Source organism: Dendrobates tinctorius, unplaced genomic scaffold (genome assembly GCF_039654945.1).
Source record: "Dendrobates tinctorius isolate UK_male_01 unplaced genomic scaffold, ASM3965494v1 ptg000377l, whole genome shotgun sequence".
NCBI lineage: Eukaryota > Metazoa > Chordata > Amphibia > Anura > Dendrobatidae > Dendrobates > Dendrobates tinctorius.
In genome coordinates, this window is record NW_027362043.1 from 6,816,728 (window position 1) to 6,841,568 (window position 24,841).

Here is a 24,841-nt window from a genome sequence, read left to right on the forward strand (position 1 = left end):
GATGTGTGCACCGTGAGGTGATGTGTGCACCGTGAGGTGATGTGTGCACCGTGAGGTGATGTGTGCACCGTGATTGCACAAGCATACAGGCTGCCAATCACAAGATGGCGGCGCACTCACCCGACGCTCCACAGGGCGTGTGCACTGTATTAAGTAGTGGACGGTTGGGCGGGGTCTTGATGTTGTGGTGACGTCAGAGGGCGGTGTGTTGTGCTTTAAAGCCGCCTCCATTTTGAATGTGAGGCTTCTTCCAGTGACTCCATTTTGTAACGCTGCTACCCGCTGGGTGATTTGGGGCGCAGCACAAGAGCTGCAGGCCTCTCTCCGTGTACGCATCTGACAGAACAAGTCGCAGCGGTGGTCCCAGGACGTCAGGTGAGGGAGCCTGGAGCGGTGACGGGGTCAGAGCTGTGTGGGGTGGTGGTGCTGTGTATTGGTGTGTGGGGGCCATATTTGTCTGTGTATAATGTGGGGAAAACAAGTCTTTGCTACACTGCAGCCTTTACAAGATCTTCCACCTACAAAAAACGAGAGCTTTTTATGGTAGGTCACTTCCCCACTGACAATCTAATAACCCAGGCACTCCCACTGTAGGATTTCTATATAGTTTGCATTTTATTGAATGAAATAACTACTAGATACAATAGAAAAACACAACCTGAAATCACGTTAGATTATGCTCTCCCCCCCCGGGGTCCGATCCGGCACTTCCCAGCTTCTAGCGATGCCGTCCCTTCTGCCGCGGCTCCTGCGCAGGCGTACTGTAGCTGATCTATTGAGGGCGGAGTAAAGTACAGCAGGTGGCGGGAGAGGTCCGGCGCCTGCGCACGGCAATGCTTTACTCTGCCCTCCATAGGTCAGCTATAGTACGCCTGCGCAGGAGCCGCGGCAGAAGGCGGGACGGCATCGCTAGAAGCAGGGCGGGACCAGACCATGACACCCACCGCAGCGGACCGGACCCCCTGGGTGAGTAATCTAACTAGTTTTTCTTATCTTTCAGGTTACATCGGGGGCTTATCTACAGCATTACAGAATGCTAAGAATGGGGTGACAGCTTCCCTTTAGGGTGTGTGCACACGCTGCGGAATGCTTTGCGGATTTGTCTGCGCGGATTTAGTAAAATCCGCAGGTCAGAAGACCTGCAGTTTTGCCCTGCGGTTTATCATCTCTACAATGGAGGAGATGGTAATCCGCAGCGGAATCCACAGAAAGAATTGACATGTCATTTCTTTCTGCGGATTGAAAACCGCGTGGAAAAATCTGCCCTGCGGTTTTCGTTTTCCATAGGTTATAACGCTACTGTACACCAAAACCGCTGCAGATCCGCAGCGTGTGCACACACCCTTAAGGCTAAGTACCCACGTATGCAGAAAATTCCTGACTAAAAACCAGACTCCTTCCCAGAAAACATGTGTTTGCGTGCTTTTTTTTTTTTTTTTCTGGAGCACTCCCCAGTCTCCTAAAATACAGTTAGAAATGTGGATTTTTCTGCAAAGTTAATGAGCATGCTGCATTTTTTTACCGCAATGTGGTTTGTTTGTTTTTTCCCTGCGGGAAGAAAACTCATCAATATGCGCAAAGTGCAGAATTCATGAATGGAATGCTTGTTGTAAGCGGTTTTTGCCAGTAAAAACACGAAAAAAGCTTACGTGTGCACACGTAGCGCTTTTGCGAATTTGCCAAAAAATCCGCTTAAAGTAAGCTTCCCATTCATTTCTATGCATTTTGCACTTTTTGTGCATATTGATGCGTTTTTACGACGAAAAAACCGCTTCGCGGTAAAAACGCAGCATGCTCATTAATTTCGCAGAAGCTTCCACGCTTTTAGCTATTTTCTATGTGTCCGAAAACACGCATTTTCTGGGAAGGGAGTCCAGTTTTTATGCAGAAATTTCTGCATACGTGTGCACATAGCCTAATAGTTGGTCCAGAAACCTTTGTTTGCAACAAGATTTCCAGATGTTTCAGGGCTGTCCCTGAGCAACATTGAGTTTCAGCTCCCTCCATTATTGTGTGGGTTTTTTTTTTAATATTGGGTACGGGTCTGGAGACTGGCTTGGTAATTCCAGGACCTTTAGGCTGTGTGCACGCATAAGTTTTTCACCTTTTTTAAGCGTTTTTACCAGCAAAAACACTTACAAGAAGCATCCCATTAATTTTAATGAATTCTGCACTTTTTGTGCATACTGATGTGGGTTTTTTCCACGAAAAACACATCGCGGTAAACGCAGCATGCGCAATAATTTTGCAGAAAAGTCTGCATTTCTAACTATTTTCTATGAGACTGGGGATGCTCTGGAAAAAGATGCGCAGATAAAAACTCGTGTTTTCTGAAGAGTCCGGTTTTTAGTCAGGAATTTTCTGCACATGTGGCCACGTAGCCATAAAATGCTGCTTTTGGAGCCATTCCTTAGTTGCCCTCACTGTGTGTTTTGGGTCATTGTCATGCTGGAAGATGCAGCCATGACCCATCTTCAATGCTGTTACTGAGGGAAGGAGGTTGATGGCCAAAATCTTGCAATGCATGACAGCATCTATCCTCCTGTTCAGTACTGTGCAGTAGTCCTGTCCCCTCTGCAGAAAAGTGCCCCTAAAGTATGCAGTTTCCCCCACCATGCTTCACGGTTGTACTTGTCCTTCTTCCTCCAAGAACGGGTAGCAAAGTTGATACTAAAATTTCTATTTTGGTTTTGTCTGACCACTTGTTCATTCTTCCTCTGTATCATAAAGATGGTCATTGGTGAACTTCAAATGGACCTGGACATGTGCTGGCATAGTGTTACCAACAGTATTATTGACCAGGTCCTCCCGTGTAGTTCTGGGCTTATTGTTGACTTTCTCAGGATCTTCCTTGCCCCTCGAGGTGAGACCTTGTATGCAGCACCAGACTGAGGAAGTTTGCCAGTCATCTTGTATTTCTTCCATATACTAATAACTGCGCCACCACCAGTTATTGCCGTCTCACCAAGCTGCTTGCCTCTTGTCCTGGTGCTGATCCCAGCTTTGTGTAGGTCTACAGTTTTGTCCTAGGTGTCCTTAGATGGCTCCTGCGCCATGGTGGCTAGGTTTGAGTGTGGACAGGTGTCTTTATACAGGTAATGACTTCAAACAGGTGTATTTAATAGTGCAGAGTAGGAGGGCTTCTTAAAGAAAAACTAACAGGTCTGTGAGCCAGAATTCTTGCTGGTTGGTAGGTGATCAGATGCTTATTTCATGCGATAACTATGTAAAAATCATACAATGATATTGTCTGGATTATTAATTCTGTCTCACAGGTGAAGTGTGCCCCCAATAAAACCTCTCCATTCTTTGTAGGTGGGAAAACTTGCAAAATTGGCAGTGTATCAAATACCGATTTTTCACCACTGTATGTATAGTGTGTGGGGGCTGTGTTTTTGTGTATATAGTGCTATGTATTTTTTGTGCATGGGGGGGGGGGGAAGGGGCTGTATGTGTGGGGTCTGCAGGAGATCTGTGGCGTGATCATTTTTGATGTTTGGACAGTTGGGGATGGAACCTGCCTGTGTGTGGGGGGGGGGGTAGGTGGTTGATATGCAGCGCTGCGTGTCACTATTGGTGCATAAGAGTATGGGAGAGTAATTGATCTGTGTATTCTCTATTTGGGGGAACTTGTCCTCAGGTTTGTCTTTACTTGGGGTGGTGAGGACTGATCTGTTAGGGGTGGGTGAGGGCTTGTTTTTATTTGGGGGGGGGGGGGGGGGTACTTGGGCTGTAGTGATGTTGCCTCAGCTGTCATCTACTTGCCTTGCAGGTGGTCCAGCAGTAACGATGACCTCTCCGTCAGCATCAAAAGTTGTATTAAAGAGCACCACCAAGCTGTCGCTGAACGAGCGGTGAGGAAGCTGAAATCCTCTGCACCACGTAACATAGAAAATGTAGCCCATGTCCTCTTGGCAGCCATGTTACACTGGGGTGTGGTAATACACAGTAAGGGGCGGCCTGGCGCCCTCCACCCTTCTTCCACCTGTAATACATGGGTTCTGGCTGCAGCCCGGTAGCATGTGACCCGTGCTGCGCGATGCCTGCTGCCGTGTCCGAGGCTGGCACACCAAGGTGTGGTCAGAGCTGTAAGAGGCATGATACGGGTCACCCTCCCTGCCCAGAGACCCTTATTGTAGGGTCTTGTAAGAGGCGTCTGCTTTGCTGTCACATCTGTGTCGTCATGTCCATCTTCTTACCTGTGCTGTCTCCATTGTGGTGTCCTCATTCTCCTCCCTGTGACTTTTGGGGTCTGCTCTCCTCTTCTGTTCCTATACTGTGTTTTTGTTTTTCTTTTTTTGTTTTTTATTGCTTTGCACATGTGGAAGTTGCAGAGGATAGAACATGGGCAACATGTACGGTATGCCCCAAAAAAAACAAAGTCCAGTGGTGAAAGCTCCTGTGGGGAGCTTTGAGGTACTCGCTAGTGTCTGTTGAATCTTATCTAAACCCTCCCCCCATTTTGTTCGACCTTGAAGCTTTACTAACATGCTGAAGAACAAACACCCGATGCCTGTGAATATCCGTGCCACGATGCAGCAGCAGAGCCTGGCCAGTGCCAGGAACAGAAGACTGGCGCAGCAGATGGAGAACCGGCCGTCTGTGCAAGCAGCACTGAAGCTCAAGCAGGTGAGCCACCCCACACCAGGTTGGCGCGTGCTAGCGGCTATTTATCCTTCTCTGCATGGTAAGGCTATGTGCACATGCTGCAGTTTTTGCTGCGGTTCCACTGCAGTTTTGGCCTTGCGGAATTGCAGCAGTGCTGCAGACATGGTACAGTACCATGTAACCCTATGGGTTTTCATAACCGCAGTGCTCACGCTGCGTCTTTTTCCGTGCGGTTTATAAACCGCAGCATGTTTCTGCAGATTCTGCTGCGGTTTCACACCTTTAACATAGAGGAGTGAAACCGCAGGTCACTTTACCTGCTGTTCCGCGGGGAAAACGCCGCAGGTGATTCCACATAGCCTTAAAGGGAAAGGTTCTGGTCTCGGCTGTGGTCAGTGATTAAGCCCACCTTGTTTACATGTGGTTACATGTGGAGCCATGTGCATGAGGCCTTCCCTGCACTGATACAGTGTATAAAGAATTGGTGCAAGAAGACCTAAGGCTATGTGCACATGCTGCGGATTGCTCTGCGGATTTGTATCTGGAACCACAGGTAAAATGACCTGCAGATTGGCCTGTGGTTTTGCCCTGCGGTTTACCATCTCTACAATGGAGGAGATGGTAAACCGCAGCAGAATCTGCAGAAAAGGGACGTCATTTCTTTCTGTGGATTCAAAACTGCAGCTTTTCTGCAGTTAAAAATCCGCATCATGTGCACAGCAGATTGTAAATCACATAGACTAACATGCTACTGTCTGCAGAACTGCAGCAAAAATCGCAGCGTGTGCACATAGCCTTACTGCAGAATTATTAAAGAATACAACATTTTATTTCAACAATATTCATAAAATATATAAAACAGCTGAACTAATGGGTGGTACATGTCAAAAGGCCAGTGTCGAAATGCACGTAAGGGACTTTGGCTACATATTCAAAGTTTGGCTAAGTGTGTAATTTTTGTCCTTGCCTCTTCTCACTGCACCTTTAGCTAGGGCATTGCAGCCACCGATTATTAAATCCATGGCGGCACAGCCAGCGCTGATCTAGACATCCAACGTCCCCAGACAGATCATTCTGTAATCTCTGATGTGCAGTTACAATTTACTTCATGTGATTAGTACTGGTGCTTACGTTTTGCTCATTATGAAGTACTTAATAGATTAATTGTATATTTATATAGCTGGCTACTATTCAGGACTATATACAACTCCTGTACTCTGTAAGCTTAATGAATCTCTGGAGAGCAATGCAATTGTGCATTTGATTAATTCCCCTTCTCTGATGTGTACTACCTATTGGTTCAGCTGTTTTTGTATTTAATCTGCAGTATGGACTTCTTGCACCAATTCTTCATAGGATTTACTCCTTTATATGTGCATGACTCATGGTCCTATAATTATGTCTTGGTTTGTTCATCATTTGCTAATACTGATACACTGTATCAAAGAATTTCTACTGCTGATGGATCTGTGTGCAAAATCTCTCTCCAGTTACATCCCCATATAAATCTATGAAGAATGTCCTGTATTATCTTCCAGTCACAATTCTGCAGCCATGGCTCAGGGTCTGGTGAAAATGTTGACATTCAAGGATGCTTTTTTGCACAAGCCAATAACTGCCCAGCATTCATAGGATTATTGGCTGCTGTTAACTTTACAGCGGTGTTGTGATGCATGGGTGTAATGCCTGTTCAGCAGGTGACTTTTGTACCTCTCTTGGTGGACATGTGTCGGGAGAGTTCGCAGGCCCCCATACATCAGATTGCTATGGGGCAGCCGCTTATGATTGCCTGCCGACTTTTTCTTCTATCCTAGGACGGCAGGTTAGCCAATTTGTGTCTGTATGTGACGGACCTGGCAGTGGCTCACTGCCCCCTCTCCGTAGCGGGCACGAGTATTGGTGTGTATGGGGGAGTTGGGAGACATGGCTGTTGGTCGTCTATGGGGGAACAGTGTGGTAAAAAGGCCCTCGCTGATGGGGACTCGTGTCCTAGTTGGGTGATGTCTGTGAGAAGAAACGTAGTGACGTTCATCGATGAGGTCTCCATTCATATGCCCTATGCAGCCCCTGTTCTGAGGTGTCCCCATGGTCTCTCTCTCTCTCTCTCTCTCCAGGCAGGAAACTGCCGATCAGATGGCCACAGCAGGCACCCACCATACCAAATGTTAAGCCATCACCTGGTTCCTGTCGACAGAGCATCTGGGAAGCCTCATAATGAGATCCAATGGATCTGTATCTTACAGAAATTAAGTAAACTCCTTTTTAAAATATATTAATGTGATTTAAGGAGTCACAAGAAATAACGGGGGGGGGGCGTCCGTCACATGAAGGCTAGAAGCTTCTGAAGCTGTGGTGTACTGTGCAGGTCTGACCTCTGCCACTCGCCAGACAATGATGTGGATCAGATTTGTGGTGGTCACTGCACATCAGGTGGTGGGGGTCCGCAGTGCAAGGAATGCAGCACTGCATCAAGTCGGGGTTCCAGAGGTCAGAGCCCACCAAGCATGGGGAAGTCTTTAAACCTTTAGAATCTTCTGATGAGTGGTCCTGAGTGCGGAGGAGATGTTGCATTCACCCCAGAGAAGGAGACCATGGTGTATGGCTGGATGATTGCCTGATTCACTGCCAGCTGCTGGTTTTTTTTTTTTTTTTTTTTTTTTTTTTTTTTTTTCCCCCCTACTTTCATTGTCCTTTTGGTTCCAAATTTGTAATCTTTTTGATTTCTCCCACTAGAGCTTAAAGCAGCGGCTCGGTAAGAGCAATATCCAAGCGCGATTGGGGAGACCTTTGGGAGGGCTTCAGCGAGGGGCCGGTGGAATGCGCGGAGCTGGGATGGGGCTCCGGGGGTCACAGAGGGGAATCATGCGTGCTGGCCGAGGAGGCAGAGGAATGCAGCGTGGCGCTATGATGCGAGGTGGGTCCATTTTCTGTTCTGTTCACACCTTACATTTTTTGCTGTTCTGACTGTTCCAGTGTCTTCTGATCTTCTAGGTAATAACATGCGAGGCCGAGGTGGTGCTCCCAGGATGGGGCTGAGGAGAGGAGGGATCCGAAGTCGTGGAGGCCCTGGCCGAGGTCTCATGAGAGGGGGAGCACTGGGCCGTGGAGGAATGAGTGGCAGAGGTTGGTGAAGGTCTTGGGTCTGACCAACGTGTGGTTGGGGATTGCTGCTCATGTGAGATGTAATTATAGTTTTCCCCACAGGCCGTGGCGGGATGATGCTTCGGGGCAGAGGAGGCTTTGGCCGAGGCAGGGGCCGTGGTAGAGGAAGAGGAGCAGCCCGACCTGCACTGACCAGAGAGCAGCTCGACAACCAGCTGGATGCCTACATGTCCAAGACGAAGGGTCACCTGGATGCAGAGCTGGACGCCTACATGGCTCAGGCTGACCCGGAGTCCAATGACTGATTCAATAATGTTTTACTTAAGGGAATGCCTTCTGACTGGCACTGGACCTCTGCAGCATTAGTTATTGCCTCGTTTTAGAGTTCCTTTTTTTTTTTTTTTTTCTCAATCCTATTGACCATCGAATGTATGGAGACAGCAGAATCCTTTGACCCCCGGGGATTGCTCGTGGCCATGTGGTTGCTGCTGGACATTCACCTTCTTTTATTGCCCCATAAGTCTGAATTTGTGCATCTCAATGACACTAGGATTCCTGTCCAGTGGGGGGGGGGGGGGTCTCGTTCAGCTGTGGCAAGTTGTATGTTCCTGTGCAGCAATCATTAAATACTTTACAGTTTACCTGATTCTGTCCATTGCTGGCCACTTGGTGGGAGGGGTAAATGTGAAACATGGCTGTACTGCTGTGGTAGCTACATGATGGCTACTCCAAGATGAGATCTTCCTACTGCCATGAGGTTACAGCAGTGGTCTAGCTGATGGGCTCAGACTGGCACAAAAGAGGCTTAAGAGATGTGTTCCTTTAATTGGGCACTGGATGACTGCCCGTGCAACTGTCACTGCAGGTATCGCATGCACTGCACAACTCCTTTTAAGGCTCCCATGCTTATGTGATGGAGAATAACTGGTGATGTGTCTCATGGAACATCTGTGCCTCCACTCTCCACTCATCTTAATTATGTGCTGATCTGTCAGTCTAAACCCATCCTGTGGGGAGTGGGAGGGGCCACTGTAGGTGGTCACTTGTCTGATCTTTTCCAATTTAGAGGAGGGAGTAGTTTTGGGTTATAACACCCTATAGGGGTGCAATATAGCATCTTACTATACTGCAGCATCGCTTCACCCAATATAGCTTGTAATCTCATCTCATGTCCCCTGTAGTTGGTGAACCTGTCAGCAGGATTGTGCACAGTAACCTACAGACCGCATCAGGTCGGTGCCATGAGTCTTCATGTGGTGCTCTAGTTACATATTCATCTGTGTGGCTTCTGACAGGTCTCTGATTCCCTCACTGATCTGCCCCCTAGTGTACATAATGAATATTATATACTAGAGGTGTACCCGATGCTATCGCATCGGGGTGTGAGTGTCTGTTCAGTGGGGGGGGGGGGGTCCTGGCAGCAGCCAGCAGGAAAGACAGCAAGCCGCAGTCTTCCCTGGCAGCTGTGATGTGGGTGGGGGGTCCCGCTTATGGTCCTGGTACCACCAGCAGGTGCCATATTGGAACACCCATCACTGGTGAATTTCAATATGGCGGTCGGCGAACTTCTGGTCGGCGCAGTGGATTGTGGGATTCGGGGACATCCAGACGGAAGTGGATGACGGACAATTTAAGGCAATTATAGAGACAGACGAAAAAAGCCTGAAGATGGCATCTGCTGCACATGCCCAGTAGCAGCTATTGGTGACCCAATAAATACTGTGGCAACATCTTGGAAGCAAATTACTATTTTTCTTTTCCTCTAGCTAGATGGGATCACCTGCTACTGTGCAGGTGCAGCTGGCACAATATTCTGACTATTTTTTTTTTTTTGTATTCCATCAAAAAAATAATTACTTACACATTGTAGATGTGATCATGCTGCAGCGCTGGCATATATATATATATATATATATATATATATATTATATATATTTTTTTTTTTCATTATGTAAACTAGGGGCCAGATCACTGACCTGTCAGACGTTGTACATGTATGTAAGCAGAGCCCCACATAAGGACCCCCCCACCCTCACAGCATTTCACTAACTCAAAACTAAAAATACAGATTACACAACAACCACAAGAGGGATTCCATCAACCAAGGTATAATTGTAAGGCTGGGATCACGCATGTGAAAAATACGGCCAAGTCTCCCATCCTAATACCTGGCACTGCCGCCGGCACTCGGGAGCAGAGCATGCAGCCGCATAGCGAGACATGGAGCTGCATGCTCTACTCCTCAGTGCTGGCGGCAGTGCCAGGTATTAGGATGGGAGAATGCTGTGTTCCTCGCATGTGTGATCCTGACCTAATCAGTATATTGGCACAGTCTGTAGTCACTGAGCACAAGCCTGCTGACGGGCACTTCAACCCCTTAATGTCTATGGACGTGCACAGTCCATCATGTGGCAGGAGGTAACTTTCAGCACCATGACGGACTCCTGCCTTTGAACTGTTACTGCTTAAAAACAATCAGTTTCGGTTCAGTGAAGACAGCTGTCTATGACAGCTGAGAGGCATGGCAAGGGGGGCAGGGACCTAGTTAACCCTATCAGTGAACACCATAAAAATAAACACAAAAGTAGCAAATTGGGGTACATGCACACGCTGCGGAATGGGGTGTGGATTTGGCCGCGCGGATTTTGTAAAATCCACAGGTCAAAAGACCTGCGGTTTTTCATCTTCACAATGGAGATGGCAAACTGCAGCGGAATCCGCAGAAAGATTTGACATGTCAATTCTCTGCGGTTTTGAAACCGCAGGAAAACCACGCGGAAAAATCTGCACTGCAGTTTTTAATATCCATAGGATATTATGGTACTGTACACCACAGCAAAAACTGCTGCGGATCTGCAGCGGCTAAATCTGCTGCAGAACCGCAGCAGAATCTGCAGCGTGTGCACACACCCTTATACTTTTTCCAAGTGGTATCATACCGCTTGGAAAAAATGCAATAACACGCGATCAAAGACGGATATAAATAAACATGAAGAGAGAAGGAAGATCCGGCACTGGAGACTTAATAAAATCCACGATAAGTTTTATTCACATAATTTCATGATAAAACCATAAAGGGGAAAACAGACCCCCCCCCCCCCCCCCCCCGCCTGACGCGTTTCGAACCTTACACCAGGTTCTTCCTCAGAGACATGAAACAAAACAGTTCACAAAATGATTATAAACATTCATAATCAGCAGAGGGACTCCACACATGTGTATAATCAAAGAGGCAGACAACTAAGCCCTCAAATCACTGGTGGAGTCACTCCCTTGCAAGAAGAAAAAAAAAAAAAAAGGAAAAGACCTATTCAACAATGGACAAGACATAGAATAAATAAAAACATGTGCAATACACACATATAAATACATAGCAACTATCAAATGACAAACAAACCCCCCCCCCCCCCCCCCCCAAAAAAAAAAAAAAACAGCAAAAATCTCAGCACTCAATAGAAATACATAAGATCATTTCTATAATTTAGACCTTGCGGATATCGTGCATCAAGCGCAAGTATCCAGAAGGCTTCCCGACAGTGTAGTAAATGTTCCCAGTCACCCCCTCTGGGGGGTTTCAATACCCGTTCTATTCCCTTAACTTTAAGACTGCATAAATTACCCTTGTGTATTTCAAGGAAATGTTTGGACAAGCCAGACACATTCCTACGACTGGACATAGACTCTGGATTAGAAGCGGTGATGTGCTCACTTAGTCTCCTCTTCAGGCTGCGTGTAGTACAGCCAATGTAATATAAACTGCACAATGTGCACTCTGCCATATACACTAAGTGTGTGGTGTTACAATTCATGTAGGTTTTAATTTTGTAGGCTTGTTGTGTACTAAAATTAACAAATTTATCTGTAATATCCATATAGCGGCACAAACCACACAATTTTTCACCACACTTATAATTGCCCAAGTAATTTAACCAAGTAGGTTTAGTGCAATCAGACAAATACAATGAGGGGGACAAAAAATGACTCAAATTTTTAGCTCTCTTTGGAACACACCTATGTCCACCAGCCAATATCTGCGATAAGACTGGATCTTGATGCAGTAAGGGAAGATGTTTATTTATGATTTTAATAACACCCTTGTAATCTGAACTGAAAGCGGTAGAAAAAGTGGGAATATTTTTATTTTGATTAGTGTGTACCATGTCATTCTGCAATAAACTACTCCTAGTTTTGTTATCCACTTTCTTAATAGCCCTATTTACCATCCAGTTCTTATAACCCCTTTTTGATAGCCTGGTGCAAATTTTACGACGCTCGGATTCATAAAGAGCGTCATTAGAGCATGATCTTTTGGCACGGATTAATTCACCCAACGGTAAATTTCGTATCACATGTGGCGGGTGACAACTATCCGCATGCAATATGGCATTACCACTGGTATCTTTTCTATATAGGGAAGTATTTATATTCCCCGTTTTGACATCTCCCATAATTTTAACATCCAGATATGTGGCACAAATGCCATGTATTTCGTGGGTGAATTTAATATTCAAAGAATTAGTCTCAATATACTCAAAAAACTTAAGCATGCCAGGAGAGGGAGATACATCACAACGATCAAACCACAATAGGATCACGTCATCAATGTATCTCCCCCACCACAATACATTGTCTAAATAGGGATTATCCATAGTATATATATATTTGTTCTCCCAAAAGGACATATATAAGTTGGCCAGAGTAGGAGAGAATTTTGACCCCATCGGGCAGCCACACACCTGAAGATAGTACTTAGTGTCAAATTTGAAAAAATTGGTGTTCAAAAGATGTTGTAACGCCATAATGATAAATTTTTTTAAGATCAGAACTGAAATTACTTTCTTCAGTCAAAATGGTGGAAACAGCAGATAATGCCAAATCATGAGGTATACATGAATATAGAGCAACAACATCACATGTTATCCATGTGTGGTGAGGCCCCCATGCAACCTCCTGAAGTGCCTGCAGAAGCTGTTTGGTGTCTCTAATGTGACCTGGTGTTTTCAAAACCAAAGGTTGTAATTTTCTGTCACTCGGAGAGTTTTTCATTAACCCCTCCAATACCGGCCACTATGGGCCTGAAAGGTGGAGGAAACACGCCTTTATGAATTTTGGGTAAGGCGTGAAATACAGGACACACTGGTTTATCCACATATAAAAATCAGCCATGCGCTTGTCCAATACTCCCAAAGCAAGACCCTCCTGCAAAATCACAGATAAACCCTGCTGAATACAGCTTGTAGGATCATTGTTGAGAGGATGATATGTATTAATATCAGATAACATGGATAAAATTTCATTGCGATATAGTAGTGAGTCTAGAATCACCACTGACCCCCCCCCCCCCCCTTGTCTGATTGGCGGACCACTATATGTTGGTTCTTACTTAGTAAATGAAGCGCATGCTGCTCAATTGCAGATAAATTCATACAAGACTGCACATCTGAATCCAACAGAGATTTAACATCACGTTCTATTGCCCTCTGGAAAGTATCCATAATGGGCACTCTAGATATCAGGGGATAAAAAGTGGGGTTAGATATCTGTACATTTGTGTCACATTGTACTGCTGTATGTTGATTTGTGTTCGCCAAACTAGACAACATGTCAAACAAAATTTGATCTCTAACAGGAGCAGCAAGTGGCAACAAATCAACATTGTTTGAACTCAAGGATGATATATCAGAAAATTGATTACCAATACCAGAATCAGGAGTAAAGAAATGTCTCTTAACTGTTAATAATCGCACGAATCGATTGACATCACATAATGTTTGAAACAAATCCCCTCTACATGTAGGAACAAAGGAAAGTCCTCTCTTCAAAACGCTCAGCTGAGCTTCACTCAGTATGGTAGCTGAAATGTTTATAACTGTAAACTCATCAGACGCAGCAATGTTACCGTTTATTTCCTCCAATGATTCACATTCCGCAGACCATATTGATGCTTTCTTCTTACGTCGACGTCCACCTCGCCTTGTTTTCTTTGATCGTTTTTTGCATGTGATGTTAAAGGTAACACCCGATTAGAGTCCATTGAACCCTCAGAAGTAGTAGGTGAATTAAAAGACTGTTCACATGAGGAAAAACTGACGTTGTTACTACGGAATGATTGATTCCTCTTGAGAATAGATCTAGGCTTATACGGAGTGAATTGTTTCCAAGCATAAACCATATTAGAGTCATAGTCCCTGCGATCACGCAGGAACTTATTTTTCTTGGACTTGGTAATGCCGCTTTCCAAATTATCAATATTAGCATGTAATCGTTCATAGCTCTTAGAAAATGTCATATGATCAGAAAATACATCCAACTTAGACTCCAAATCTTTGATGGAAGCTTCAATGTTGGTCAATTTGACAGATTCTTCCTCCACAATAAGAGACATTAGTTTCAAAGAGCATTCACTCAAAATATCATTCCACTTCTGTAGAAAGGTATCATTATAAATCACAGTCGGTACCTTTTTTAATCTCAAACCTCGCGGTATCATCTTATGACTAACGTATTTCTCAAGAGTCACTGAGTCCCACCAGGTTTTAAGGTGAGAAGTCATCTTTCTCTCCAACTCAGAGAAAAGTGAATGCATGTCCATACTAATCTTATCCTCATTATCAGAGGAAATGCCAAATAATTCATCAGCTTTTTTTCTTCTTAACAAGCAAGTTGCTGTGTAATATTTTTAGTCCCGGCTTGCATGTTAACAAATGTGTGGCTTGATGGGAGCACAGTTAGTCAGTATATTTAGAAAATTAGGAAGGGGAAAGGGAAATTTGTGCTCACCAAAATAGTCCTGTAAGCCGGTCGTGCCTAGGGATCAAATGGCTGACCACCATGTGTTGCAAACATGAAGAGAGAAGGAAGATCCGGCACTGGAGACTTAATAAAATCCACGATAAGTTTTATTCACATAATTTCATGATAAAACCATAAAGGGGAAAACAGACCCCCCCACGCCTGACGCGTTTCGAACCTTACACCAGGTTCTTCCTCAGAGACATGAAACAAAACAGTTCACAAAATGATTATAAACATTCCTAATCAGCAGAGGGACTCCACACATGTGTATAATCAAAGAGGCAGTCAACTAAGCCCTCAAATCACTGGTGGAGTCACTCCCTTGCAAGAAGAAAGAAAAAAAAAAAAAAAGGAAAAGACCAATTCAACAATGGACAAGACATAGAATAAATAAATGAACATAAGGATGAGTGACCTCATGGAGATCAACATCCAACACTGCGGAGACACCATCACATGTTTCTCAACGCAGTGATCTAGAGCAATGCCCCCATCCCTTATGGGAAATATGCAAAAGCATGTAAATCAACAGCCGCGGAGACACCATCACATGTTTCTCAACGCAAGCAATGACTAGCCAGGTCTTTCCCCGGGAAGGAACAACCACGGGAAGGGCAGTCTCCAATGAAGGAAACCACCTATGCCAAAACATGGTATCCATCCACAGACAGCTGTTTCGGGGTATTGCCCCTCATCAGTGTGGAGTAGGAAACTGGCTAGTAGGAGCAATGCCTAGTGAAAGGCTATGAACATAAGGATGAGTGACCTCATGGAGATCAACATCCAACACTGTGGAGACACCATCACATGTTTCTCAACGCAGTGATCTAGAGCAATGCCCCCATCCCTTATGGGAAATATGCAAAAGCATGTAAATCAACAGCCGCGGAGACACCATCACATGTTTCTCAACGCAAGCAATGACTAGCCAGGTCTTTCCCCGGGAAGGAACAACCACGGGAAGGGCAGTCTCCAATGAAGGAAACCACCTATGCCAAAACATGGTATCCATCCACAGACAGCTGTTTCGGGGTATTGCCCCTCATCAGTGTGGAGTAGGAAACTGGCTAGTAGGAGCAATGCCTAGTGAAAGGCTATGAACATAAGGATGAGTGACCTCATGGAGATCAACATCCAACACTGCGGAGACACCATCACATGTTTCTCAACGCAGTGATCTAGAGCAATGCCCCCATCCCTTATGGGAAATATGCAAAAGCATGTAAATCAACAGCCGCGGAGACACCATCACATGTGTCTCAACGCAAGCAATGACTAGCCAGGTCTTTCCCCGGGAAGGAACAACCACGGGAAGGGCAGTCTCCAATGAAGGAAACCACCTATGCCAAAACATGGTATCCATCCACAGACAGCTGTTTCGGGGTATTGCCCCTCATCAGTGTGGAGTAGGAAACTGGCTAGTAGGAGCAATGCCTGTTGGATGTTGATCTCCATGAGGTCACTCATCCTTATGTTCATAGCCTTTCACTAGGCATAGTGACTGGGTGCGCAAGGTAATATCCACCGGGCTTAGATTGGAGTTTACCCAGGTCCCGCGGGATACCTTTAAACTAACCCCTTTAAGATCTTCTCTCGAACAAGCGGCTTTAGAAGCGGAAGTCTTGAGCCTATGCCAGAAAAATGTCCTGGTAGAGGTTCCAGAAGCTGGAAGAGGGTTCTACTCTCCCCTGTTTTTAGTCCAGAAACCTGATAAGACATTCAGAACGATTATAAACCTTTGTTTCCTTAACGAGTTTTTGATTAATCGTACATTTAAGATGGAGTCCATTAATACAACAATAAAAATATTGTTTAAAGGTTGTTTTATGGCAGTCATAGATCTGAAAGATGCGTACTATCATGTACCTATCCATACAGACTTCCAGCAGTTCCTGAGAGTGGCGGTTTCAGTAGGTGGCACAGTGCGTCATTATCAGTATAGAGCCCTTCCCTTTGGTCTCTCAGCAGCACCCAGGGTATTTACAAAGATAGTGGCCGAGGTTATGGCTCATTTACGGGAGGTTGACGTCTTAATCATCCCATATTTAGATGATTTCTTGATTGTGGGAAAATCGGTGGGTCATTGTAGATCCCAGATAGAAAAAGCTAAATCCAGATTAGAAAACCTCGGATGGATTTTAAACTACGAGAAATCCCGACTCCAGCCCTTAAAAATACAGAAGTTTCTAGGCTTATTACTAAATTCAGAAACTCAGCAGTGCCTGCTGCCACTAGATAAATTGCAAAAGATACAGAAGCAGGTTCTTCGGGCAATTGATAATCCGTCTATGACCCTCAGACAGGCCATGTCCCTGTTAGGCTCTCTAACTTCATGCATCCCAGCAGTCAGGTGGGCACAATTCCATACTAGAGCCCTTCAGAACGACGTCCTGGTTAATAGCAGGGCCTTGGAAGGCTCCTTACAAGGTCGAGTGTTGCTAAGCCCCTCAGCTGTTACATCGCTTAGATGGTGGCTCGATAGCGAGAACCTAGCATCAGGGGTGCCCTGGATAACACAGATAACCCGTATTATAACCACAGAAGCTAGTTCCTTCGGTTGGGGAGCCCATATGGGGGACATAGTGGTACAGGGACATTGGGATTCTGATTCTGAAATCTCATCCAACCAGAGAGAGCTATTGGCGATAGAATGGGCAGTCAAGAAACTCATTATGTACCTACAGGGCCATCACGTGAGGATACACTCGGACAACAAGGTAGCGGTAGCATATGTCAACCACCAAGGTGGAACCCGCTCCAGCGCTCTGATGCAGATAACAGAACGGCTCCTTCAGATAGCAGAGAGAAATTTTCTATCTTTAACCGCACTCCACATCAGCGGAAAGGACAACGTAAGAGCAGACTTTCTAAGCCGCAAGGCTCTAAGGCAAGGAGAATGGGCTTTGAACAAAGCTATTTACCACCAGATTGTCCGCAGATGGGGTCAGCCAGAGGTAGACCTCTTTGCCACCAGAGAAAACAGAAAAGAAAAATCGTTCTGCTCTCTGAACCCCAGGGAAAATCCCCTGGCGGTGGATGCCCTCCTGATAAGATGGGACTTTTCTCTGGCATACGCCTTCCCGCCATTGAATCTTCTTCCTCTGGTAGTCAGGAAGATCAGAGAGGATCGGGCAAAAGTCATACTAATTGCCCCCTTTTGGCCCAGGAGGACCTGGTTCACATGGTTGAGGACCATGTCGGTATGCGATCCCTGGGTACTGCCGAACCTTCCGGATCTCCTCTACCAGGGGCCAGTCAGCCACCCACAAGTAGCGGGACTTCATTTGACGGCGTGGTGTTTGAAAGGTCACTGTTAAAGGATAGAGGGTTCTCCAAGGACTTAATTGACACCCTCCTAAAGAGCAGAAAATTAACTACCACTAACATCTATGCTAGGACCTGGAAACGATTCCTGTCCACCTTTCACTTTGACGTCAGAGACGGAATTCCCACGAAACATATTCTGGAATTTCTCCAGAAAGGTTTCGAATTGGGTCTCTCCACAAGTACGTTAAAAGTACAAGTTTCAGCCTTAGGGGCCCTGTTTGCAGGTGATATTGCAAAAAATTATTGGGTAGCAAGGTTCATCAGAGCAGCGGCCAGATCGAGACCTATACACAAAGACAGATGTGTGCCGTGGGACTTAAACTTAGTCCTTACAGCCATGACGGAAAGTCCGTTTGAACCTTTTAGATTCTGCCTCACTAAAGGTTATATCTCTTAAGACAGCATTTCTGGTAGCGATAACATCCGCACGTAGGGTGAGTGACATACAGGCACTTTCCAGATTGCCCCCTTACACAGAGTTCTTGCAAGATAGAGTAATCCTAAGGCCAGATCCAGCATACCTTCCCAAGGTAGCAACACAATTCCACAGGACACAAGAGATAGTTCTGCCTTCCTTCCTCCCTAATCCAACCAACCCTAAAGAGCAAAAACTTCAGGCATTAGATATTAGGAGATGCTTACTTACATATTTAGCAGCCACGGATCCTTGGAAGAAGGAGAACGCGTTATTCCTATCCTTCCAAGGTCCCAGGAAAGGATACAGAGTATCAAAACGCACGTTAGCAAGGTGGATTAGGGAGGCTATCTCTCTTGCCTACACAGCAGGTGGTGGCCCAGCTCCACAGAATCTGAGGGCGCATTCCACTCGGGCCATGGCATCATCCTGGGCAGAAAGATCTGGAGTATCAATTGATCAGATATGTAAGGTGGCCACCTGGTCATCTCCTTCCACCTTTTTTTAACCACTATCGGTTAGACATGGGTGCCTCCTCAGACCTCACCTTTGGGCTAAGGGTGCTGCAGGCTGTAGTCCCTCCCTAAGTTAGTCTACATCTCTGTAATTCTCTCGTGGTGCTGTCATGGGAGTCCGAATAAAGTATTAAGTTACGTACCGGTAACGGTATTTTTCGGCAGCCCATGACAGCACCCTTAGTTCCCTCCCTTGTTCACGTATAGGGGTGCACTCCTTTAGAAGATTGTTCATAAAATTACCTTATGTGGGAGATGGTGTAAAATAATTCTGGTAAATAGGGTAGATAGGTTGTATATATTATATGTTGTGTACTAACCATGGTAGCCTCTCAAGCTCTGTAATCCAACTGATGCGTGGGAGAGGTGCCGCCCTTTTGTATCTGTAGGTTTCCTGTTCCTATAGGGCGGATCCCCTCTCTCGTGGTGCTGTCATGGGCTTCCGAAAAATACCGTTACCGGTACGTAACTTAATACTTTTCGGACTATAAGACGCACCCCAATTTTCAGAAGGAAAATAGGGAAAGAAATAATAATGTGTCAAATGGGGGTCCGTCTTACAGTCCGAATTCAGCTTACCTGGGAAGGGATCCGGCACAGGTGGAGAAGTAGTCACAGGGTCATTCAGTGGTCCAGGCTCGTGCTGGGGCTGGGGCAGCTGTGGGCTGGGGCAGGGGCAGCTGTGCTGGGGCAGGTGGGCTCTGCGGTGGTGGCAGCGGGCGGCGCGGTGGTGGCAGCGAGCTGTGCACTGGTGCAGGGGCGGCAGCTCCGCCGGCGTTTCTTCGCAGCCCGGAGGCCCCCCCCGCACACCCCTTGCTGGGCGCCGCCATGTTGCGGTGGCCTCCGGGAGCATGGACGCCGGCAAGATGGCCGCCGGACCGGGGACGGCGCATGCGCAGCTTCAGATCTCGTCCCGAGATCTCGGGGGACGAGATCTCGTTGCCGAGATTTGAATCTCGTCCCCCGATCTGAAGCTGCGCATGCGCCGTCCCCTGTCCGGCGGCCATCTTGCCGGCGTCCATGCTCCCGGAGGCCACCGGAACATGGCGGCGCCCAGCAAGGGATGTGCGGGGGGCCTCCGGGCTGTGAAGAAACGCCGGCGGAGCTGCCGCCACCGCACCGCAGAGCCTCGCCCGCTGCCACCACCGCACCAGGTACAGTACATTGCGACCATAAGATGCACCCCCCCACTTTCCCCCAAAATTTTTTTGGGGAAAAAGTGCGTCTTATGGTCTGAAAAATACGGTAAATGAGGTATCACTGTATTCATAGTGACCCGAAGAATAAAGCTGCCATACTAACTTTACCACACACGTAATGAGGAAAACAAAAAAACAATTCCTGAATTGCTTGTTTTAGTTCATTCTGCCTCCACAAAAATCTGAATAGAAAGCGATCAAAAAACATTACGTGCCCGAAAATGGTACCAATACAAAACGTCAGCTCTTCCCGCAAAACAACAAGACCTCACATGACTGTCGGCCGGAATACAGAAAAATTATAGCTCTCAAAATACGGAGATGGAAAAATTTCTTACACTAAAAGATGTATTTTTTTGTGCGACAAGCTAAACACGAAAAAAGTCTCTGAATCTGGTATCGCTGTAATCTCGCCAACCTGAAGAATAAAGTCGCCTCATCACTAATACCGCACGAGGAACGGCGTAAAAAATAAAACCAATTCTTCACCTTTTGTGGATTTGTGCATTCTGCCTTCCAAGGATCGCAGTAAGGCGATCACAGTGGTTTACCCCCACATATGGGGTATCAGCGTACTCAGGACAAATTGCACAACTTCTGGGGTCCAATTTCTCCTGTTACCCTTGTGAGAATAAAAATTGGGGCAAAAATCATTTTTGTGGAAAATGATTTTTTTTTTTTTTTTTTTTTTTTTTTATTTTCACGGCTCTAGGTTATAAGCTTCAGTGAAGCACTTGGGGGTTCAAAGTGCTCACCACACATCTACATAAGTTCCTTAGGGGGTCTAATTTCCAAAATGGTGTCATTTGTGGGGGTTTCCACTGTTTAGGCACATCTGCAAATGCAATATGACGCCTGCAGAGCATTCCATCAAAGTCTGCATTCTAAAACGGTGCTCCTTCCCTTCTGAGCTCTGCCATGCGCCCAAACAGTGGTTTCCCCCCACACATGGGGTATTAGCGTACTCAGGACAAATTGCACAACAACTTTTGGGGTCCTGTTACCCTTTGGAAAATCAAAATTGGGGATGAAAAGATCATTTTTGTGGAAGAAATATTTTTTAACTTTACGGCTCTACGTTAAAACCTTCTGTGAAGCCCTTGGGGGTTCAAAGTGCTCACTACACATTTAGATAAGTTCCTTGGGGGGTTTAGTTTCCAATATGGGGGGTTTCCGCTGTTTAGGTACATCAGGGCCTCTCCAAACGCAACATGGCGTCTGCTCTCGATTCAAGCCAATTTGACATTCAAAATCTCAAATGATCCATTCTGAGCACTGCCGTGTGCCTAAAGATTGGTCTTCCTCCACACATGGGGTATCGGTGTACTCAGGAGAAATTGCACAACAAATATTTTGGTTCATTTTCTCCTGAAACTCTTGAAAAAATAAGTGTCCAAAGAAAAATTTTGGGGAAAAAGGTTAAATGTTTTTTATTTTTTTCCTTCCACATTGCTTCAATTCTTGTGAAGTACCTAAAGGGTTAATAAACTTCTTGAATGTGGTTTTGAGCACCTTGAGGGGTGCAGTTTTTAGAATGGTGTCATTTTTGGGTATTTTCTGTCAAATACGCCCCTCAAAGTGACTTGAAATGTGAGGTGGTACCTTAAAAAAAAAAAAAAAATTTTGTAAATTTTGTTGTAAAAATAAGAAATCGCTGGTCAACTTATGTTCAATCTATTTTATTGAGCATTTTACAAACAATGAATATATTATATGCAAACATAATATTATAGAATCATAGAAAATATCTAGTATTCAAAAATGAGAATACAACCTTCTAACAGTAAGTCAAACATACCATTGTAGACAATAACAGTAACCATATGGCGAATGCCAACAAGGTATTCAAGAGAGGAAGTATCCTCTATATTATGCAGAGGACAGACATAGGGTAAAAAAAAGAGGGAAAGAAAGACAAGGGGGGGGGGTTGTTATGGATAAAGCAGTTCTTAAAATCATGTATATATTAATGTGCAAATTCCTATGTAAGGCCGGGATCACACTGGCGATTTAAAAGGCCGAGTTTCGCATGGTAATACACGGCGCTGCCGCCGGGACTCAGGAGCGGGGTGTGCAGCTCCATGTATTGCTATGCGGCTACACGCCCCGCTCCTGAGTCCCGGCGGCAGCGCCGTGTATTACCATGCGAAACTCGGCCGTTTAAATCGCCAATGTGACTCCGGCCTAACTGAAACATTCAGCGAACAAATTATGGAAATCAGGTGAGTCCTGAAACAAAATCCATCCACTCCAAATCCTTCTAAACTTATCGTTTGTACCATTGCAGTCTGCAGACAGCTCCTCCATTCTACACAGATTGACCATTTCCTTATACCAGTCTAATATGTCAGATGGGGTTTGTATCGCTGGTCAAATTTTAACCCTTATAACTTCCTAACAAAAAAAATGTTGGTTCCAAAATTGTGCTGATGTAAAGTAAACATGTGGGAAATGTTATTTATTAACTATTTTTTGTGACATATCTCTCTCATTTAAGGACATAAAAATTAAAAGTTTGAAAATGGCGAAAATTTAGGAAAATTTCCGTTTTTTTCATAAATAAACGCAAGTCACATTCAAGAAATTTTACCATTAACATGAAGTACAATATGTCATGAAAAAACAGTGCCAGAATCAGCAGGATCTATGGAAGCGTTCCAGAGTTATAAGCACATAAAGTGACAGTGGTCAGATTTCAAAATTAAGGCCTGGTCTTAAACCTACAGAATGGCTTGGTCGTTAAGGGTGTGTGCACGCATTGCAGATTTGGCTGAATCCGCAGGTAGAATGACTTGTGCATTTTCTGCTGCTATTGTGTGGATTTCACCTGCGTTTTTACACCTGTGGATTCCTGTAATGGAAGAGGTGTAAAAATGCTGTGGAATCTGCACAAAGAATTGATTTGCTGCAGAAAATAAAACGCAGCAAATCTGCGTGGAATTTTCTGCAGCATGTGCACAGCGGATTTGGTTTTCCATAGGTTTACATGATACTGTACACCGCATGGAAACTGCTGCGGATCTACAGGGCCAAATCTGCAACGTGTGCACATACCCTAAAAGGAAAAATAAGTGTCCTCACTTAGGCTAGGTTCAGCGTTTCATTCCTCAGCGTGGTGCAGCGGACTTCTTAGGCACCTACTTCTGCGTACCTATCTTTAAGGCCGGGGTCACGCTAGAGAGGAATACGGGAGAGTGAGAGGCGCAAAAAGCACGCATTACACACGGACCAATGATTCTCTATGGGGTCCCTCGCACCAGCCGTATATTTCTCATCCATATTCTACGGTCCGTGCCAATCGCAGCATGCTGCGATTGTCAGCGTACTACAGCCGTAATACGCCAATGCAAGTCTATGGGTGCGCAAAAAATACGGATTACACACGGACCACAAGTGTGACCTGCGAGCAATACGCACCCGGTGTCTTTTAGCAAAGCCGGCAATTCAGTGCGCTATACAGTAAACTCACAGTGACAGGTTTAATAAAGAAACGAAAGACTAGATATACAGTGGGGAAAAAAAGTATTTAGTCAGTCAGCAATAGTGCAAGTTCCACCACTTAAAAAGATGAGAGGCGTCTGTAATTTACATCATAGGTAGACCTCAACTATGGGAGACAAACTGAGAAAAAAAAATCCAGAAAATCACATTGTCTGGTTTTTTTTCATTTTATTTGCATATTATGGTGGAAAATAAGTATTTGGTCAGAAACAAAGAATCAAGATTTCTGGCTCTCACAGACCTGTAACTTCTTCTTTAAGAGTCTCCTCTTTCCTCCACTCATTACCTGTAGTAATGGCACCTGTTTAAACTTGTTATCAGTATAAAAAGACACCTGTGCACACCCTCAAACAGTCTGACTCCAAACTCCAGTATGGTGAAGACCAAAGAGCTATCAAAGGACACCAGAAACAAAATTGTAGCCCTGCACCAGGCTGGGAAGACTGAATCTGCAATAGCCAACCAGCTTGGAGTGAAGAAATCAACTGTGGGAGCAATAATTAGAAAATGTAAGACATACAAGACCACTGATAATCTCCCTCGATCTGGTGCTCCACGCAAAATCCCACCCCGTGGGGTCAGAATGATCACAAGAACGGTGAGCAAAAATCCCAGAACCACGCGGGGGGACCTAGTGAATGAACTGCAGAGAGCTGGGACCAATGTAACAAGGCCTACCATAAGTAACACACTACGCCACCATGGACTCAGATCCTGCAGTGCCAGACGTGTCCCACTGCTTAAGCCTGTACATGTCCGGGCCCGTCTGAAGTTTGCTAGAGAGCATTTGGATGATCCAGAGGAGTTTTGGGAGAATGTCCTATGGTCTGATGAAACCAAACTGGAACTGTTTGGTAGAAACACAACTTGTCGTGTTTGGAGGAAAAAGAATACTGAGTTGCATCCATCAAACACCATACCTACTGTAAAGCATGGTGGTGGAAACATCATGCTTTGGGGCTGTTTCTCTGCAAAGGGGCAAGGACGACTGATCCGGGTACATGAAAGAATGAATGGGGCCATGTATCGTGAGATTTTGAGTGCAAACCTCCTTCCATCAGCAAGGGCATTGAAGATGAAACGTGGCTGGGTCTTTCAACATGACAATGATCCAAAGCACACCGCCAGGGCAACGAAGGAGTGGCTTCGTAAGAAGCATTTCAAGGTCCTGGAGTGGCCTAGTCAGTCTCCAGATCTCAACCCTATAGAAAACCTTTGGAGGGAGTTGAAAGTCCGTGTTGCCAAGCGAAAAGCCAAAAACATCACTGCTCTAGAGGAGATCTGCATGGAGGAATGGGCCAACATACCAACAACAGTGTGTGGCAACCTTGTGAAGACTTACAGAAAACGTTTGACCTCTGTCATTGCCAACAAAGGAT

The 24,841-nt window shown here is 45.5% G+C and overlaps 1 protein-coding gene across 3 annotated transcripts; it reads left to right on the forward strand.

Moving 5' to 3' along the window:
- The first annotated feature begins 220 nt into the window (after window positions 1-220).
- CHTOP (chromatin target of PRMT1) lies at window positions 221-8,349 on the forward strand. 3 transcript variants are annotated; one of them, XM_073563070.1, is made up of 6 exons: window positions 221-375; window positions 3,773-3,854; window positions 4,479-4,629; window positions 7,342-7,522; window positions 7,600-7,731; window positions 7,801-8,349. In XM_073563070.1, the coding sequence occupies exons 2-6, from the start codon at window positions 3,790-3,792 to the stop codon at window positions 8,013-8,015; spliced, it is 744 nt and encodes a 247-aa protein (XP_073419171.1). In that variant the 5' UTR covers window positions 221-375; window positions 3,773-3,789; the 3' UTR covers window positions 8,016-8,349. The 3 variants fall into 3 exon arrangements, with proteins under 3 accessions (XP_073419171.1, XP_073419172.1, XP_073419173.1); XM_073563071.1 differs by having other exon boundaries at window positions 7,813-8,349; XM_073563072.1 differs by lacking the exons at window positions 7,342-7,522; window positions 7,600-7,731; window positions 7,801-8,349 and adding an exon at window positions 6,723-7,260.
- The last annotated feature ends 16,492 nt before the right edge of the window (window positions 8,350-24,841 follow it).